Genomic DNA, 21,125 nt, shown 5'->3' on the forward strand with positions numbered 1-21,125 from the left:
AGAGACAATTTAGTTTGATATGATCTTATTTGTTTTCCCCCTCTTACATTGCATGAGTTGTTTTAAAATCGTGTTTTTAAAAAAATCAAACAAACAAAAAGCTCCTGCCCAAAGCAATGTTTGTGCATTTCCCCTATATTTTCAGAGTAGTCTTGACATTTTTGGAGTCTCTTGCCTGTTTTTGTTATACTGGGGATGGAACCAAGGGCATGGCATGGCAGACAATCGCTACATCCATGAGCACTTCTAGACCCAGGTGTGAAATCTGACTCCCAATCTTCCATTTGAAATTTATAAATGGTGTGAAGTGAGGTCCCCATGTTTTTCCTCTGCTTGTGGGTGTCTGCTGGTCTCATTTATTTTAGAGACTGTTCTTTTCTTATTGTGTATTCTTGGCCCCATTGACAAAAATCGATATATGCATAATCAAAATTTCTACTATCTGATCTGTCATTTTGATCGATGTCTCTATTTTTATGCCAATGCTATGATGGGACCCTGGCTTTGCAATACAGAAGTAAGAGATGTTCTGCCCCCAGCTTTGCTCTTCTTGCTTGATTGCCTTTGACTCTTTCTCTGTGTTTATGATACTCTATAAAGCTTAGGGTTTTTTTTTCTCTGTGTAATGTAGCCTTGGGGTTATGGAAAACACACAGGCAGAGTAGGCTCTGGTACAGCGAAAGTGTTCATATAGAGGCATAGGGGCTGGCTGTTGAAAGTGGGAGTACACAGGCACCCACGGCAGAGCCTGAAAGCCAAGGGACTCTTTGGGTGATTGGCCTAGCATCACTCTCTACTTAGAAGAATAGAGGAAAGAATATGGTCTTCGTTTTTATCATTATTTTTATTAGCGCTTTGAGAATTTTACACAGTGGAATCTTGCTCATCTTTACTCCTCTCCACCCTACTTCTCCCAGGCTCAGGTCCTATTCTCCTGCCAATTAAATCCAATTTCTGTTGCTCATATACTCTTGGGTATGTGGCTATGAGCTAGAGTGCAGTTCAGCTAACCTCAGAGAAATTGGACTCTCTCAGTACCTAACAGAGCAAGGCTTCTGGCTGCTGCTTCTTTATTCCGTTTGGAGGGGAGAACATTGTATTAGGCTGTTCTTGTCACGTTTGTCCTTAGAGAACACTGTTCAGGTTTACCATAAGAATTACAGCTACCAAAGGAACCTCAGTCTATGTTAATGAAAAATCCCTTTAGTTACTAGTCAAGTAAAAAGCTTTATTTTAAAAACTTTGTCTTCTCAGTTTCTGAGCTTACCAAATAGAGTTTAATAATCAAAACTAATATGATTGTGTCAGGGAGTGGGTGAGTGGAGGGGAGAAAAAAGTGTGAGTGAGATTTTACTTCTTACCAATGGAAAAGATCAAAACAAAGAAAAGACAGCGGAAGCTCTGTGAAACAAGTCATAGTTTTTGTAACCTTGGAAACATGGCAAGTTCCTCTGCAGTTAACTCATTCAGGGCCCAATCTCAACCAGAAGAGGCTGGTCTCATCTGAGCTTTGTGTCCTGCCTACACAACACAGTCTTGATACTCTGGAAACTGTGTGTCCTTGGATCAGTGTTCATCTTCTGCCCAAACGGTGGGACCAAAAGTCACATGTTCCTGTGATATTAAATATGGCTGCCTAAAAGACAGTATGGGAGGGACTCTAGACGCTCTCTGGAAACAAACCGTGTGATCAAGATTGTCGGTATCTGTCTAGCACATTTCTCTCATAAAGATGACTTCAGCCCTAATTATGATGTAACAGTACTCGGAGAGACACAATTCCCTTCCTATATGACTCATTAATGCCATTTATAACAAAGCATAGCCAGACATAGAAATGGTGCTTCATTCTGATAGAAAACTAAATTGAAATTACATACTTTCTAACACTGGAGGCTACTTAGAAAAATCACTCTTTAACAGGCCTAGATGAATAGCTTTCCAACTAACTGGCACTTACCCCTCATGCATTTGTGTCATAGTATTCATGCGTTTATCATTCACTTGTCATATTTTACAATTATGATTTTTCTTTCAAACCTGTGTACAATGAAATATGATCATATCATATAGTCCCCATTTCTCTGCTTCAATTTCTTTGTGTCCCCTCCTAACTACATATCTAATTTTTGATAACTCATTGGTTCCAATCAGTGCTGCTCATACTTGTCACACTTTATCCTTTGTCAGGAACATAGGTGTTGATGAGCCTCTGAGCATGCCATGAGTAAGCACTTTGAATACTGAGTAATCAAAGCTCAGTCATAGAGGACTCATTTAATATATTGACTTCCAGCACTACAAAAAGTGTTAAATACACAGACATATAAAACACAGTAAAGCAACTTTTTGAAACTATCATAAAATTGGATCAGAACTGTAGACATTAAGGGCATAGATGTTTGAGTGTTAAAAATTTAAGCATGGGGGCCTGGAGAGATGGCTCAGCGGTTAAGAGCACTGACTGTTCTTCCAGAGGTCATGAGTTCAATTCCCGGCAACCACATGGTGGCTCACAACCATCTATAATGTGATCTGCTACCCTCCTCTGGCCTGCAGATGTATGTGCAGGCAGAGCTCTGTATACATAATAATAAATAATAAAAATCTTTAAAAAAATTTAAGCATGAAGTGCAGGTCAGCACAAGTAACTAAAGGAAAACATCCCCAAAGTGTTTGCAGTAGATACTTACAAAGTTACCTGTGCATGAGAAGGGCCTCCAATATTAAACATTTGAAAAGCAGCTTCATACTTTGCTATACAGATATTCATAAATCAACGTTTTCAAGTCATAGTGTATTAAGAGTCTTACTGTTAAAAATAGAAACATGTCATTTTTATATGTTTGTGTATGCACGATGTATTCATACGGTGGGTGCTCATGTATGTGTGTGGTGTATACATATAACAGGTGTGTGGGTGTGGTGTGTGCATATGGAATATGTGTGTTTGCAGGCGAGGAGGCCGTATGAGGATCTCAGAGTACTTTCTCTATTACGCTTTCTGCCTTATTCCATTGAGATGAGGTCTCTTTCTGAAGCCAGAGCCAGCCATTCCAGCAAGACTGATGGGCAGCAGTCCCCAGCAACTCTCCTGTCTCTGCCCTCACAGTGGTTGCATTACAAGTGCATGTGGTCGCTCCTACTTTATTACGTTGGTGCTGAGGTTCAAACTCAGGCTCTCCTGCTCTGGAAGCGAGCTCTGACTCACCTCACCACTGAGTCATCTCCCCACTCCTAAGGTCTGCTGTCTTTGGAACTGTGAGCATTAGCCATGTTTCTGAGAATTTGTTTCACCTCCAGTGACTCCAAAGAATATTTTGGGAAGATGAACCCAATGAATATATTTGTACATTAAATCTCAGGCATAAAATATGATTGAGAGAGTTTAAGCAAAATCTGCTAAATGTCAGAATTTAAATCCTATGAATAGACAAGTAATCATTTTGTCAGAAGCTCAGCACAGCATCCATAAACCCAGCTCTATTTTTCTTGAGGATTGCCATCCCTCTGTGCTTATCTTATTGCATGATATTTCCTTACGGGTTTCTGGTCAGTTTTCTACACAACACAAGCTAAGTTCTAAACTATCTCGAATTACAATATGAAGTAAACACATTCCATTAATACCCTGTCTTCCTGGAAGGAGTCGGCATGCTTTGTGACCTAAAAAGATCACTAGCCACAGAGATAAGGCCTCAACGATGCTCAAAATTCAGAGGGCATTTGACCCTGTAGACAAACAATCACAGCACACCGTGGCATGTGCACACCCACACATATGCAGCACAGAGAGCACTCGTACATTGTAAAGCAGAGTTTCTAAAGATGGAAAGATTTTATCTCATTCTTCAAGGCTCACCAGCAAGTTTTCAGTCTTCCAGGTGTAACTAAGGCTGAAAAATTTCTGCTCACATCTCTGAAGAAAAGGAGACCTGAAGAGTTTTGCTCCAGAGGACTGTTTGGTTTATTCCTATCATCCCAGTATTGTAAAGTATTCCTATACAGCGACTGGCATATCTAAAGTTTGCAGAACGTTTAACTCTGACTTTATTACTGCTAACATTCTACTGTGAAGGAACAGGATAAAAAATTAGATCTATGTGTGAAGATGCTGAGCTACAATAACACAATTTAAACCAACGTGAGATATTAACAGAGGTCCTTTGTGGTTTAGCCATCTATACGTGAAGATGCTGAGCTACAATAACACTATTTAAACCAATGTGAGATATTAAGAGAGGTCCTTTGTGGTTTAGCCATCTGAAGTATAGGTTCTTCTGCAGCACTGTGGGTTTGTCTTTGTGTTGGTTTGGATCTGTTTTCAGGCACAGCTTTTGTTCTTGCTATACAGCTGAGGATCACCTTGAATACCTAGTCTTCCTCCTCCCTTCCTCTTCCCAAGTACCATAACTACAGGCATGGAGCACCATGCCTGTCTTATTATATTTTGAAAGTTTTCATTTGAATAGAGTACGATAAGTTTCTTCTATTTTTGTACTAAGATCTTTTTCAATGTGAATAAGAATAATTCAGCCAATAAGTTAAAGAAATATTTTGTTCTGGTCTGAAAATTTAACTCTTTTCACTTCATGTGAAAAAGATAAAATTCCTTTTTATCTTCTTTCAAGTGAATGCACAATACAGACCCTCCATTGAGACCCTCAAGCTAATTGGGAAGGAGAGAGGTTACAATGAAGCTAGCTAAGCAGTTCCCTGTGCATAATTTGCTCAATTTACTTCATAGTGAAACTGTTTTGTTTTGAGGCAGGTTTTCTCCTTGTGTCGTCTTGGCTGGAACTTGCTCTGTAGATCAGACTGCCCTTGAACTCACAGAGATCTGCGTGCCTCTGCCTCCCTAGTGCTGAGGGTAAAAGTGTGTGCCACCACCATCCCAGTGTAAGACAGGTTTTTAATACACTACAACATTTCTTATACTATCAATTTAAAATGTATACATGGAAAATAGTGTGGGGAGTCCGCAGAAGACTGGGGACAATGTGGTTCATCTGTGCCACTGTTATATATGTATCCAAAGGAAGTGAAAGCCTTCTGCCAGAGGACTTCCTGTGCTCCTGTGCTCATTGCACAACCATTCCCAGAACCAAGACAGGGAACCAAGCCAGAGGTCCGTGAGTAAGCTGCACCTGATGCATGAAAGATTAGTCAGCAATAAGGAAGCACTCTTGTTTTTTAAAAGTACATGGAGAGACTTGAAAGACACTGCAGTGAGTCAAGTAAGCCTGACAAGGAAAGACAACGGCCGCTCAGCAATGGATCATGAAATATGGCTAGGAGGATAAGTTCTAACATTTACTGCACAGCCACATATGTCTCACCAAGACCGGAAGAGGTGAGCTAAAAGTTCCCAACATGTAAAAACGACAAATGCTTAGGGAGATGAAAATTCTACATATCCTGATTTGGTTATTCTATATGTATCTATGATGTCATCTCATCATATATAAATGCACATTTGTGCATCAATTTGGAAGCATACGTGTATGCTTGGATTTTTTCTTCAACACTTTATATTTGTTTCCATAAAACTTCTTAAATACATTTAATATTAAACTCAAAATATCATGACTGTAGCATTGGGATCTGAACTGACCATTTGTTTGCTTGAAGCAATTAACTATTTTTTTTCCTGTCCCTCAAGACCCAGTTACTAACTAAGAAAGGTTGGGTGCATGTAATCTAAGCAGGCAATGAGAGAGGGAGAGAGGGAATTTTCAAGATTAACACTTGCATGCCTTTGTTAACTTCACTGTCCCAGTTTTTGTCACCATCACTGATTTCTTTAATTTCCTTGCTGTAGAAACATGTGGCAAGCACAATGCTCACTGAATAGGCAGTTATTTCCCTTTCTTAGCAATATGTCCTTAACATCTGGTTCTTTCATGGACTGGTTAGCTATCAGCATCCTGGCTGGCTTCTTCTATGTGGTTAGCAGTCAGAGAGGTTTCTTGAGATTACTCTGTTGTTTTATTGTACCACTCTCAAGTTATTGCAAAGCCATTTGTTCCACAAGCCTATGTTATTTCTTTCAAAAGCCATTTTCTTGTAAATACTCCTAAGTAAAGAACTCATTATGACATTTTCAGCATGCCCCCTGCTCCCCACTCCCCGTAGGACACTGTAAAACCAAATTGCTGTTGAAAGATCATCATGAACATTATAGGACACGAGGGAGCATCCCACCTTCAAAAACACAGCAGCCACTGATGAGGAGAAAGAGTCACACTGAAATTTACAAAAGAAAATGAGTCAAGCAGCATCCTAGAGTGCAGGACACACTCCATGAGTCTTCATAGTCAGGGAGATGAAGTACAGGAGCTGCAGGACTGTTCACTGTAAGCAGACCGAGTCTCTGTATCAGAACTGGGTAACTCTGCATGAAATTGCAGTGATGCTATAAGTCTCCACTTCTTAAATCCCTCCATCATTCTGTCTTGCTATGGTAATAAACAGTCTATAGTTTTACTCAGGACCAGGTGGGCGGTCCTGTTGATGTCTGCAAGCGTCTTAACCACTGATATTTTATCCAGTTATTTTGAGATGTCATAAAAATTTTTCATTGTTTTTGCCTTTTGGAAATTATTATTATTATTATTATTATTATTATTATTATTATTATTATTATTATTTATTATTATTCACTAATATGGTCAAATTTTTATGTTTGGATAATGATAATTAATTGTCAGATATACCTATTTTCTTTCTAACTTGAACCTGCTTTCCCAACTAAAATTAGAGATAGACTTTTATAAAAATGAAAGTGAACAAAAGAAAGGTAATTGGAGATGAATGTTTTAATGACATTTGAGATATGGTATGTAATCAGGAAGAAAATTGGTAGCTGTCAGTGAACCACAGCAACCACGTTGAAGACACCCCACCACCAGGAAACTGAGCTTATACATCTTGAGAGAAAATGCTTCCCAGCTTACAGTGCTCTATCAAACTGTCAATCCAATGGAAAGAAAAGAAACAATATTTTTAGCATTCAGAGGCACAGGATTTATGCCCATACACAATTTGCTAGAATGTACTAGAGGATGTGAGCTTTAAAGCAAGATAGGGAAAACCGAGGGAGGAGGACGCCATCGTGTCCAGAAATAGGCAGTCCGTAAAGAATGTGGACATGGAAGCCTCGGGCTGGGAACTGGAGAGCAGGTCAACCAGGTTTGAGCCAGAAGAAAACAGACTCCAAGACAGAGATCTGCAGAATGAGGAAGAGAATCACTGATTGGTATCTAGCAGATGGGACGGGATCCTCGTCTATAGACGCGGGGAAAATGATACTTGTAAAACTGAAGCAGCTGATAACCAGCTAACAGTGATAACAGAATCTAGTCATTGGACTGAAATCACACACCAATGTGGGAGCAATGGATTAGATCCACGAGATCACAAAGGTATAAAGGCTTTTGTGGGCATGACATGGGCAGTCTATAATGGGGAAGACATATAAATACCTAAATTTGTATGCAATAAGAACACTTGGCGAGGTAAAAGACAGAGGCACGATTGCCTATCGCAGTGGCACCAACAGAGTTCCCAGGACATCCTGATCCACTGCCCGGACAAAACTCTCCACAGTTACCAATGTTCACTTGATTAACTTGTCATTCATCACTTCATGAATCAATTCTAAGAATTGAGTTCTTGATTTTAATAAACAGAGTTGTTTTCTTTTCCTAGTTAAAGCTTAACGAGACCATTTGAGTGCTTTCCTTTCCCTTCCGTGTGTTAAACTACACTGAATTTGCCATGCAGAAGGTGATAGAAGTGACAACATCTTCTAACTACTATTATCAGTGTCAGTGTCAGTACATAACTTTTAAAAGAACCTCATGAGGAAAGAATCCTTTGCAATGATCCCAAGGCAATGTGGATATAGAAACCACAGCACTAGCAAGGTAGGGGGGAATTCTATAATATTCAACAGAAGTAGTGGGTTAATTTTATTTTGCAACCCATTTAGGAGAGGGAAGAAGAAGAAGAAGAAGAAGAAGAAGAAGAAGAAGAAGAAGAAGAAGAAGAAGAAGAAGAAGAAGAAGAAGAAGGGAGGGGGGAGAGAGAGATCTAAATTAGAAGTCACTGGCTTTTCTTCTGTTTGTAGTATATACAACAGTTAACAATAAAAGCTACCGTCCTTTCAAGTTGTCCTGGATTGCTGCCTATGTACAGAAATACATCTCTGGGGAAGGCCTGGGATTTCAAGAGCTTCTTTAAAAGACTCAATTTTCTTCTTGCTGTCAAGTGTAACAGAAAGACTTGTATGCTTTGGGTACTATTATGGAAATGTTTCTGTTTATTGGGCTTTCTTATGTACTCTATTGGACATATTTGGACAAATTCCATGTTGATTTTTTTTTCTGTAGTTTTATTTTTTGTGTGCATATTTCTCTAAAAATCTATTTTTATGTGATTTTCCTTCTTGGCTGGTATATTTTTAAAGCCTGTTGGTACATGGTTCTGCATTAATTAAATGTTCCAAGCCACTTGCTGTGTTTGTTTCCATCCCCCAACTCCCAAATTTAGATGATGACATCTAGCCCTCCTACTTTCTAAGAAGATGTTCTCTGGAGGAGGAGCCTGTGGGATGTGAGTAGACCTGAGACCACAGAGATAGAGAAAGAAATCTGTGCCTTACTGAAAGGAGCCTTTTAATAAAAGCTCATTTGCTTCTTCTGTCAGAGGAGAAACAGTAAAAAGCAGAAAGAAGCTGGCCCTGGCCCTAGATCTGTAGCCCTTGATGGAGGTCTCAGCCTTCAGAGCTCCAAAACTAAGAAGAAGGAATTCCTGTTATCAGCTACGCACCACAGGCTGTGTTGTATTTTTACCTATCTTTACTCACTCTTAGGCAGTTCAGGGCCCAGTCTATGCAATGGTGCCACCCAGTAGTGGTCTGGGTCCTCCCTACATCAGTTAACAATCCTCTCAGACATGCTCACAGGCCAACCTGATGTGGAGGATTCCCAGCTCTACCTCCCCAGGTGGTTCTTGGTTGTGTCTGTCTGACTACCCAGCAAGTCAGCTACCACACCTCACTGTTTTCCAAAGCTGGGCTGCAAATTTGCTCTTGTCTTCTTTTATGTCCTTTTTTGTCCCTATTTTTAGGTTATATTTTCAATTTTTTTGTCATATTTGTGAAGCTTCAGGAGTGGAGCAGTAGTAAAGATTTTAAAAAGTAATCCACCGTGATCAATTTTAAATCATAAATCCGTTTACGTCTCTTTTCTTTTTGCTTGATTTTAAAAACATATCATAAAATTTCTGGCTCATCTTGCATCAGTACCTCTCTATAAACACCTTTTCCCAGAATCCTCTAGTGTGAGGGAGTCAATTTGCCTAAGGATTTCCAGCACTTCTAGATTCTTAAGCATTTCATAGGTGGAGCTGAGCCCAGGCCTTCAGTGGGGTCTCATCCTTCCTAACCCTGCCATTGGCTAGACACCGGCCACTACAGACATCTAGAAAACATGTCTACAGTAAATATTCTTCCTTTCTGTGAGGCAGTGGAAATGGATGAAGTATGGGAGGCCTCCCTCAGCCTGCCTCCTTCCTGCCTTTAGTCTTCTCAGTGAATTCACAGGGCTGCACTAAACATCCCTGGAAAGAGGGAATGACGGTGCTCCATTAGGGAGTATTGTGGGTGATAACGCTCAAACAGACGTACTACAGGTGACATGAGTAATGATTAATAGTCTTTAGACTTGTACAGTATTTATGGTTGCATCCAGAGTTACGCAAATCCCTCTGACTTAGTAGCATGGCACCTTAGGGATGTCCATAGACCTGAAGCATCAGGGAACAGAACAGTTAGAAAACTCAGAGAAAGGAGAAGAGCACAACAAGGAGATGAAATAATTAAGAGGCTGAAAGAAGTCAGGCAAAGGTGGGGCAGGGCAGGTAAATAGATAGACAGACAGATAGATAGATACAGACAGACACACAGAGAGAAACAGAGACAGAAAGACACACAGAAAGACACAAAGGGCTGAAAGAGAGCTCTGTGGAGGCTTTCCCCAAAAGGTTCCTCTGTAGAAGAGAAGAGAAGGAGAGGAAGTGGAGGAGGAGGGGGAGGAGGAGAAAGGAGAGGAGGAGGGGGAGGAGGAGGAGGAAGTGGAGGAGGAGGGGGAGGAGGAAGGGGAGGAGGAAAATCCTTTAGGGAGAATAAACAAGTGCCATGAAGGCTCCACTTCTCCCTCTGTTTTCCTTCCTCTGATGCTCCTTGCTTTTCATTTATGATAATAATCTCTCTCCATAGGTCAGACTCAGAGTGTAAGGTGCATAATAGAGAGCCACAGAAACAGCAGGGGCAAATGAGAGGTGCTTAACAAAGTACAGACAAGCTGAGTGCTAAACGAGTTCTCTAACTTCCAGGAGAATGACATTTAAGATGCTAACTGCTCCCCAGCGCAGCTGTAATGAGTGTTTCTTATTCCCAGCCTGTCTCCTTGATTTGAGTAAATAACTCATTAGTGGGCAAAAGTCTGTCTTTTCATCAAGACACACAGCCTCAAATACATCTATTAAATACTGGTATATTTTTACTTAATCATAGTGTAGTCAAGCTGTTAAAAGTGCCTAGGTGTACATGGCAGTAGGCTTTTCCTGTTTTAGAGTTATATGGTTGTAAAGGTTTTTACTTTGTTTGTTTTGTCTCCAAGGAGAAAGAAGTGGATCTTGAAGGCCTTTCTAACTATCTCTGGACTTAAAAGGGAATTCTTTTAGATGCTGGGAGTTATGCAATGCCTATTTCTGTAAAAACAATAAGCTGACATCCATTGAAGCAGTGATAAATACTTTATTAACTTGTCATATTCTTAGAGAATAAAAAAAGTTGAGTACAGTTTTAGACCTAGAAAAAGCTACTCATCACGGAGGCAGGTGCTTCAGGCTCACGGGTTCCACGTCACTTGATTCAACCACCTGTGGTTTGGAAGCAGTGAGGAGCTAATGCATCCGAACCGGACAGTCACAGTCTTTTTCTTCTGTCATTATGCCCTAATGGACACAGCACAGTGGGTACTTACACAGTTTTCATAGCACTCAGGATTATAAGGAACCATAGGGCATGTTGCATAGGGTAAATTTAAAGACCACACCAGTTCCTTAGATTTGAGTAGCCATAGATCTGGGTATCTGTAAGGGTCCTGACCACAGTCCTCCACAAATAGTAAGAAATGACTACACTGTCTGTCAATGGGATCATTTTGTTCCTTTAAATGGAGACTATTATCATATCTAAGTACATTTAAGGCTAATATAATGAAGCTAATCACACGCTGTTTTGTTGTACATTCAAGGTATAAAATACATTACTTATACACATACATAAGTACACAGTGATACAATTATTACTGTCAGGAAAAGGTCTTCTTGTTTTATACATTGTGGCTTAGCGATTTCCTCCCAACTGAAGAGCCTCTCTCACCATGCCAAGGGAGGACTAACAACAACCTAGAAGGTTGTGTCAAATCTCCAGGTATGTTTATGTAGGCATCTCCAGATGGGAATTCACTGAAGGAGAGACTGAAGCCTGGATAGCACCCTCTCTTGGGCCAAGGAAAAGGGGGTGTCATCAGAGTGTCAGCATGCTTCTGGGCTGGCTGTGATGGAGGCTGCTTTACCAAGTGTGTCTTCACTATCGTGATGTGCTGAGTTCTCAGAGACAGTGACTGAGATAAACCTTTCTCTTATATGGTTACATTTGTTTGGGGTTATGAAGGTGCCTAAAACCTACCTCTTAGTAAATTCCTGGGCTACAATATGGTATTATCACATGCAGTCCCACTACTGACAGTAGCAACCCACTGATCTCACAGTTTTTCTCTTTGTTTTCTTCAGTGATTCATTCAGACTTTTAGGGAACTTTATAGCTCTTAATGCATCCCTTACCAATGCGATGGCATCATGAAAGTGCCTGAAGTGCTTTTAAAGCTGTGCATGCTGCTGCTTGGTGAAGCTCAAATATTAATTCTGGATCACTGACCTTCGGAGTAAAGAATCTCCTTTTCTAATGGGTCGTCATTGTTACTTCCTGTTGTATTAGGCTCTGAGGTGGACAGGACTTCCCGAAGGTGACACAATAGCATCTTGTCATGATAGTTCTATGTGATTTATATATATATTCATTTTTTAATTTATTTATTCTTTCAACTTCAACACTACTCTCTTGGTTCTTAAGGAAGAATTTTTAACACAAACTCAGTTTAATTCATTTCTTCTTGAAATTTAATAGTTTGTATCTCTCAAGGTTCATTTTATCAGAGATGTTAAATTTATTAGCATAATGTCCTTTTTATGAGTTTATTTTAATAATTGTATTTTAGCAAACTTGTTCATCATTTTGCTCATCATTGTTGTATTTGGGCCAATAAATGTCTTTCTTTTCATTTTGTTTTATTAACAATGAATTAGATTTCATTATGGAATTTTTTCAAACAAAATTTTCATTTTCTGTTTCTCTCTTTCCCTTTTCTCTTCTGTGCCCTTCCTCTCTGCAGGTCCTCCCTCTCCGCAGGCCCTCCCACCCCCAGTAGTCTCCTTTCTGCTGTCATGTCACCTATGGTCTTCTGATTTCTTTCACACACACTTCCAACATTTCATTACTGATCAATTTTTGTGCCTCTTCACATGTCTGCTAAATGTGTGACTCAGTGTCAGAACAAACAAGGAGATATTTCAGTGTGGGTGTGGAAGGAATAAATGAGGTGTGGTTTGGTTTTTAAGTACAGAGAGATATCTAAAAGGATTTTATGAGATAGATATTTTTCCCAGATATACCTGGACGCTTAGTTTAGAAAAACAACAACAACAACAGAACATAAGCAGTTAAATGTGATATTGATGATGATGATGGAGCAACTGATGGAGCTACTCCCTGGGGACCACTTGGGCTATCTGTTAGGAAACCCACTCATGTGTAACCTTCCAGGAAGCACTCTGTCTTTTTTTTGTATGAATTTCCCTATTCTTGAGTTCATCTTGATTAGTTTATTATACATTTGATTTTTCAGGATTAGGTTTAGTTGTATACATATGAAATTCTAGGTAATTCTGGCCCTAGAGTGGTCCTGAATTGATGGTCTTACTCCTGGTTCAGAGCCCCCAGGTGCTGCAATTAGAGGTACATGCCACCACAACCTGGCACAGGCCACTTCCATCTTGCTTCTCTGTTATTCTTAATGGTGGCATATTAGTTAATTAATTATATTCTCATATGTGTGACCTCAACACTTGAGAAAGGTTTGTCCCGGTCACTGTCTCTGAGAACTCAGCACATCACGACAGTGAAGACACACTTGGTAAAGCAGCCTCCATCACAGCCAGCCCAAAAGCATGCTGACACTCTGATGACACCCTCTTTTCCTTGGCCCATGAGAAGGTGCTTATCCAGGCTCCAGTCTCTCCTTCTGTGAATTCCCATCTGGAGATGCCTACATAAACATACCTGGAGATTTGACACAACCTTCTAGGTTGTTGTTAGTTCTCCCTTGGCATGGTGAGAGAGGCTCTTCAGTTTGGAGGAAATCGCTAAGCAACAATGTATAAAACAAAGTAAGATCCAGAGCGTGAAGGAGACTTCTGCACTATGTTTATTGCAATACCACTCATAAGAACCCAAAGCAAAACAGCTTCAGTGTCTCATCTCAAAGAATCAATGAAAATATGGCACATATACATCAGAATGCTATTCAACCACCAATGATCATTATGTGGGGAATCTTACTGTTTGTAAAGTGTAGCATGATGCCCAGCTACCATCAAACAGGGCTCAACACCGTGCACAAGGAGAAAATATTTGTGATAGATATTTACACTAGTACAGGGAAATGGAAGCAAAAAATCCCTGGTTCTTTCATAAATAAAAGGCAATTTGACCAAATTTGAAGTCTATGAGCCAGGAATCTCAGTCATTTGCATGCCATTTACTTGTCATCACAGCGATTTATTAGAGTGCCTCAATGCTAGGTCTGCCATCGCCTTCCTGTGTCGCTTGCTAGAGTGGTACTTCTCTCAAGTTGGGCTTTGTTTCGCTGTGGGAACTCTGTGTAAGCCACTGGCTAGTGTAGAAACTCATTCTGTGACAAGTCTGTATTTTATTTCATGAAATTAATGTGAAAGTGTAATAATTCATAGATCCTCAAGAAGTTTTAATAAAGGTGTGGAATTTTCTATAGAGAAAGCATCCCTCTGTGGTGGGGGGATGTCAATTGCCTTTTGCAAAGTTCTCAATTCAGTCTCCCGTACTCTAAAGCCCGGTACTGGAAATCACTAAAGGTAAACTATGGGAAAATTGAAGTTATTCTATTTTAGCTAGTGCTCCAGTGTAGGTGTGTTATGCCATCTCCTTTGATGGAATTAAATTGTCGGACAATTTAGGGAAATAGCTAAGTTGTCTTCACCTTGCTTATATGTAGCATGTAGCATGTACAGAAAGGGGTGTGTGGTCCTCTGTGCTCAGTGAAAGGCAGTGGATCCAGACAAGCAGTGCGGCTCCAGCTCAGCCAAAGGCAGCCGCCTGTTGCAGAACCCTGCGCTTCACAGTTTATTGCTTAGACGTTCCCTAATGTGTCCCGTTCACATCCGGATCCCTTGGATTCTCTCTCTGTGTTGGATGTCTAGTGCTGCACGACAACCATCTCCAAATCCAGGGTCTTAAAATGTTGCCCTTAGTCATCCCAGTCTGTGTCGAGCAGGATTACAGGCCTGTCTACTTGTGCTTCATACTTTCAAAGTTCTGTGAGGATTGAAACTCGTGGTCCCGCGGGCAAAGCCAGGAGAAGATAGTTTTCAGATTCCCATGGGCTGAAACACTGTTGCAGCAGACTACCGTTTGATTAGTGTTTGATTAGTGTGCATCACCTGTAACACATACCAGATGGAAATGACTTAAGTGGGGAAGGTTTCTTTTGGTGCCTGGGTTTTGGTATCAGTCCATTTCTGTGTGCTGGGACTTAGAGTGTTATGGAGTAGAGCGGACGCTGGTACTGTGCTGCTCATATCCTGGCAGCCAGCTTTGCCTTTTATCTTTCTTCCTTTGTTGTAGACACTGAACAATACAAGGTGCCTTTGGAAGATAAAGTGGCCAGCGCCGTAGAAGCAGAATGATCAGAGATACAATTCTAGTCCGAAAAATGTACTCTTTAGAAAATGTCTTGAACACACTGTCTCAAATTTTCAGGAAAACTTGCCTTGATTATGCTTCTCACACTACATGTGAGACTCCAGGAGAAACAAACTCCTGATGTTTCTCAGAAGTGGATATCACTTCCTAATAATTACTTACATTAGAGAGATGGTTTTTCATTATACAAAAATGAAACTATTTCTGCATACGACCTAGAAATAGTTACATTAACTGTTTTAATTAGTTTGTGTGCCTAACATTGACCCATTTCTACTTGGTTATAAAGAATCTACTCCTCTCTCTGTCTCTTTTGGAAATAGACTAAGATGCTTGGTGAAGCAGCTGGAGAAAGGTGACGTCAACGTGGTCGACCTAAAGAAGAATATTGAATATGCAGCATCAGTGTTGGAAGCAGTTTACATCGATGAGACAAGGTCAGTCCCAGCCCCTCCCACTTTGTCTTCACTGCTTTCCTTCTCTTTTTCCCTCTTATATTACAAAGAAAATAGAAATTCTTAGCATGAAACAAAAGTCAAAATCGTATGATAATTTGATGTTTACTTTCATGTAACTAGTTAACTGGAATATTACTTTTTAAAATTAAACTTTAGTCCAAATACTTATATAATAAAATAATCATATAGCAAATTTATTAAACACAATTAAATTTCTTGTTTCTTTATATTTGTTCTTTTACTTTTAAATATCAAGAGACATATGTAGGCTTTAACTAGTTTCCATTAATGTGAGGGTTTATTCTCTTATCTCAGCATTCAAAACCCCTTATTTGAAAAGGGGTCTGAGTTCCATGTGATGGAGTCATCAGAGCTCATGTGGAGGGCTTCTGAGAGTTAGCTAAGTATCCCATGTCCCAAACTGAGCATCACAGTTGGCAGTAAGAGGAGGTTTGGACAGGGAGATTTATTGGAAGAGTACTGGCAACACAGTACGTGGCTTTCAGCCAAATCCCATCTGCATCACAGGTATTTGTAAACGTAAGTGCTTTGACCATTATCTCCTGGTACTCAGCAAACACTGAGGCAGGTTCCTGCTTTTCCCACCAGCAAAGGTGAAAGTTACAGGAATCCAGAGCTGAGAGTGTGTGGGAACAGAGGTGTACACGTCCAGAGTTCAAAGACAAAAGGGAGACAGGGAGAAGTTTCTTGCTGTATCAAAGAGTACTGATAGCCTGTGAAGAGGAGGAGGCTGATGTGATTTCTTATATAGGAATCAGGGCTGGAACTTATCAATGCAGTCATAACTTCTGAGAAAATAAGGCTCAAGATGTACTCGAACTACTAATCTCTGAAGGACTTATAATGAAAGAGCCAGCACTTGGGAATTTATTATGCATTTAGCAATAGCACAAACAGTCAATCAGGATCCTTCCCCCGTAATTCCTCCCCCATCCAGCCACATCATGGAATGACAAGTAAGCGTTAGAGTGAGCAGCAAACAAGGAGTGTGTACGTGCCACCAGGCCCTGTCCCCCCTGTTCACGGTCACCTAGGTCGAGTCTGAGCTGCGGGAAGATGAGAAGGGTTAAAGTGAGTGTGAGATGGAGCTGTTTATCTCTGTGTCCTGGACTTCTCACACACTGTTATTTAACAGGCAATAAATTCATATTGTTATCCAAGGTCAGGGTCTGAGCTAGGTGCTTTTAGATTCTTGGCCTCTTATTCAAGTAACTGAGGTGGGAGTTTGCGCATGCCTGCTACGGTATGACTCAAGGGTCAAATAGGAGAAGAAATGGTTGGTGAAAGTCTTGCCTCCAGCTTAGTCCCGATGTTCCCGATTCCCCCAGTATTATGTATTTTTCTAATGACATATTTTTAAATTATAATCACTTTACAGCCTGATGAAAGCCTCCTCCCTCCTCTCTTCTCCCTGCTCCCTTCTCCGTAGACAAGGGGAGGCCCCCCACATGGGTACCAACCCTGGTATCTCAAGGAGCAGCAGGACTAAGTGCATCCTCTCCCTCCGAGGCCAGAAAATACAGCTCAGCCATAGGGAACCAAAGGCAGGAAACAGTGTCCGAGGCAGCCCCCAATCTAATTTTTAAGGAACTCACATGAAGAACAAGCTGCACATCTATGACATAAATGTAGGGTGGAGAAGTCCAACTTATGCATGCTCTTTGGTTCGTGATTCAGTCTCTGAGAGCTCCCATGGGCCCAGGTTAGTTTATTCCATAAGCCTTCTTGTGTTGTGCTTGACCCTTTGGGCTCCTAGGCCTCTCTTCCCAATCTTCCACAAGACTCCCCAAGATCTGTGTATTGGCTGTGGGTCTCTGCATATATTTCTATCAGCTGCTGGATGAAGCCTCTCAGAAGACAGTTATGCTAGGCTCCTGTCTGCAAACATAGTAGAGTATCATTAATAGTGTCAGGGGTTGGCTCTCTCCCATGGGGTGGGCATCAAGTTGGGCCAGTCATTGGTTGGCCATTCCCTCAATCTCTTCTTCATTTTTATCTCTACACCTCTTGAAGGCTAGACAAATTTTAGGACACAGGTTTTGTGAGTGGGTTAGTGTCCCCCTCCCTCCACTGGAAGTCCCATGTGGCTACAGAAGGTGGTCTCTTCAGACTTCATATCCCTGCTGTTAGGAGTCTCGGCTAGGCTTATGCCCCTACACTCCCAGGAGCCTCTCCTGTCTCAGAGATGGCCCCTGACCAATTTCCTTTCTGTCTTTGCCTTTCCCCCTTCCCACCCCTGACTCATCTCACACCTGATCCCCTCCCCACCCCCTCTCCCACCCAATTCCCTCCCTTCATCTACTACAGATGTATATTTTTCAAGCATCCTCCCTTGGGCCCTCCTTGCTACTTACAGACTTTTTGGTTCTGTGATGGTAATATTGTTATCCTGTACTTTATGGCTAATGTCTGCTTATAAGTGAGAGCATACCAGGTCTGTCTTTCTGAGTCTGAGTTACTTCACTCAGGACAGAACTTGCTAGTTCCCATCCATTTGCCTGAAATTTTCATGATGTCCTTGTTTTTAATAGCCAAATATTATTTCAGTGTATAAATGTTCATTTACTTTATTCATTCTTCAGTTGAGGGATATGTAGCAGTTTCTGGCTATTACAAGTAAAGCTTCTATGAACATAGTTGAGCAAATGTCCTTCTTGTATGCTGGAACATCTTTTGGGTATATGCCCAGGAGTAGTAAGCTGGGTCTTTGGTAGCACTATTTCCAGTTTTCTGAGAAACCATGAGATTAGTTTCCAAAGTAGTCGTACAAGTTTCCATTCCCACCAGCAATGGAGGAGTGTTCCCTTTTCTTCACATCCTTGTATGTGCTGTTACTTGAGTTTTTTATCTTAGCCATTGTGAGAGGTGTAAAATGGAATCTCAGAATCATTTTGATTCATGCTTCCCTGATGACTAAGGACATTGAACATTTCTTTAAGTGCTCCTCGGCCTCTGTTGAGAATTCTCTGTTTAGCTCTGGGTCCCCTTTTTAAAAATTGAATTATTTGACTTGTTGGTGTCTAATTTCTTTAGTTCTTTATGTGTTTTGGATATTGGCCCTCTGTTGGATGTAGGATTGGTAAATATCTTTTCCCATTTTGCAGGCTGCCATTTTGTCTTACTGAGTGTCCTTTGCCTTGCAGAAGCTTTTCAGTTTCATGAGGTCCCATTTATTGTTAAGCTGTTGGTGTTCTGTTCAGAAAGTTGTCTCCTGTATCAATGAGTTCAAAACTATTCCCCACTTTCCCTTCTATTTGATTTAGTGTATCAATTTTATCTTGATTTCTTTGATCCACTTGGACTTGACTTTTGTACAAGGTGATAAATATGGATCTATTTGCATTCTTTTACATGCATGCATCCAGTTAGACCAGCACCATTACTAAAGATGCTTTCCTTTTTTCCAGTGTATGGTTTTGCTTTCTTTTTTTAAAAATCAAGTGACTGTAGGTGTATGGGTTTATTTTTGGGTCTTTGGTTTGATTCCATTGATCAACCTGTTTGTTTTTATGCCAATACTATGAGGTTTTTATTACTATTGCTTGAAATCAGGGATGGTGATGCCTCCAGAAAATCTTTTATTGTTTAACTATTGTTTTTTTCCCATATGAAGTTGAGAATTGCTCTTTCAAGGTCTGTAAAGAATTAGGTTGGAATTTTGATGGGAATTGCATTGAATCTGTAGATTTCTTTTGGTCACATAGTCCCTTTTCCTATGTTAATCCTGCTGATACGTGAGCATAAGAGAGATCTTTCCGTCTTCTAATCTCTGTTTCAGTTTCTTTCTTCATAGGCTTGAAGTTCTTGTCATACAGGCCTCTGACTCGCTTCGTTAGAGTTACACCAAGACACTTTATATTATTCATGCTATTGTGAAATGAGTTGTTTCTCTAATTTCTTTCTCATCCCAGTTGTCATTTGTATTTTATTTTGTATTTTCCTCTCCTTTTGTGGAGGTTAGATCAGACCACACATGGTATTTCATTTTCTTCCTTCACTAATCAAGACATTTTGGAGCTCTTGAATCCTGTGTTGAACTTTTGTACATTCCACAATTAATGTGTTTTTAATTCTGAGAGAAAGATTCACAATGCAGGCTGTATGGCACAGCAATTCATCCTTGGTCCCTAGGATGTGATTCTCTGATTTGGAGTTATTAAGAGGTGAAATTTACAGACTCTTTTAACCTTACTGTCCTTCTCTGACTTGTTTGCTTAGTTGATCCTCACTGAGGACATATGACACAGGTGGTCATTCCAAAGGGACAGAGGTGTGGACAAACTGCCAAAAGGGCTCCTATACTTTCTTCAGTCTTTTGTTTCTAGGTGTGTTACTTCTATATAGTTTACAAGTTGATTAAATGTAGCAGGTTTAAGGGTTTCTCAAGCTTCCTGTGACCAGACACTAGATGGTGCATTCGTAAAATCTAAGAACTTTAAAAATTCAACAGTTCTTTAGAGTTTTACAACATTTTACAGCACATGTAGTTCTTATTTGCCTAGATATTCAAACTTTCTTTAATTCATATGATATATTTACTCATTCTTAGGTAATGTCCTTCCCATGGAAATCATGACTTCATGGTTATTTTGCCACCTTAGGATTCCATGGTTCCCAAGTCACTGAAATGCGTTACATCTGTGATGTGTTTATGTTTGAAAACTACTCTCTAGTATGGGAAGGAAAAGGTTCAGCACAATGGTAGAAAGTTAGCATTTGCTGTCTGGCTTATTGGCTCCATCCAGCAAAGTAAAGCAGTTCAGAATACCACACATTCATTAGAGATCTGAGTACCACACTGATTAATTAACTAGTTAGAGATAGGGTGTCATATAGCTCGTGCTGGCAGAGAATTCACCACACGGCTAAATAGGACCTTGGACTTCTGATCCTCCTGCCTCGCTCTCCTGAGTGCTTAGGTAACAGGACTTCTGATCCTCCTGCCGTGCTCTCCTGAGTGCTTAGGTAACAGGACTTCTGATCCTCCTGCCTCACTCTCCTGAGTGCTTAGGTAACAGGTTTGCATCTCCTCCTCTAGTTTGTGTAGTGCTGGGTACTGAAGTCAGCTTCGTGCATGCTGGGCAAGTACGTCATGAAATGAACCATAGCCCTAAAACCCTTTTTCTTCATTTAAATTTTTACACAGCATTATTTCATTAGATTCATACTAATGCCCTAAATCTGCCCCACACTCTAAACGTGACTAGCTCCCCACAATCTTGTGCAACAGTCAGAGTGATTACTTTCTGCATTTCACTAATGATGCACTAAAGCTCATTTGAACACGGTAGTCGCCCTAGGCAATAGAAACCTTGTAATTACTGTTTTGTGACAAGGAATCACAGAAACATTACAAAGCTTACCCAAGAGAGCGAATTAGTGGTTCTAGCATTCTTGACACTAGACTTGGGTTATTAACTACCATTCACAGCCTAATCTCTTTAGTTACAGTTTACTTGTAGTGTTTTGAAGGGTGGAGCAATTGATTAATGTATAAA

The 21,125-nt window shown here is 40.4% G+C and overlaps 1 protein-coding gene across 1 annotated transcript in view; it reads left to right on the top strand.

Moving 5' to 3' along the window:
• The window catches only part of Pde1a (phosphodiesterase 1A), a 274,118-nt gene that overhangs the window by 176,443 nt on the left and 76,550 nt on the right, over positions 1–21,125 (top strand). The window contains exon 2 of the mRNA XM_051167128.1: positions 15,472–15,585. Coding sequence (XP_051023085.1) covers positions 15,472–15,585 — 114 coding nt within the window. The remainder of the gene's footprint in view (positions 1–15,471; positions 15,586–21,125) is intronic.

Source organism: Acomys russatus, chromosome 24 (genome assembly GCF_903995435.1).
Source record: "Acomys russatus chromosome 24, mAcoRus1.1, whole genome shotgun sequence".
Taxonomy (NCBI): domain Eukaryota; kingdom Metazoa; phylum Chordata; class Mammalia; order Rodentia; family Muridae; genus Acomys; species Acomys russatus.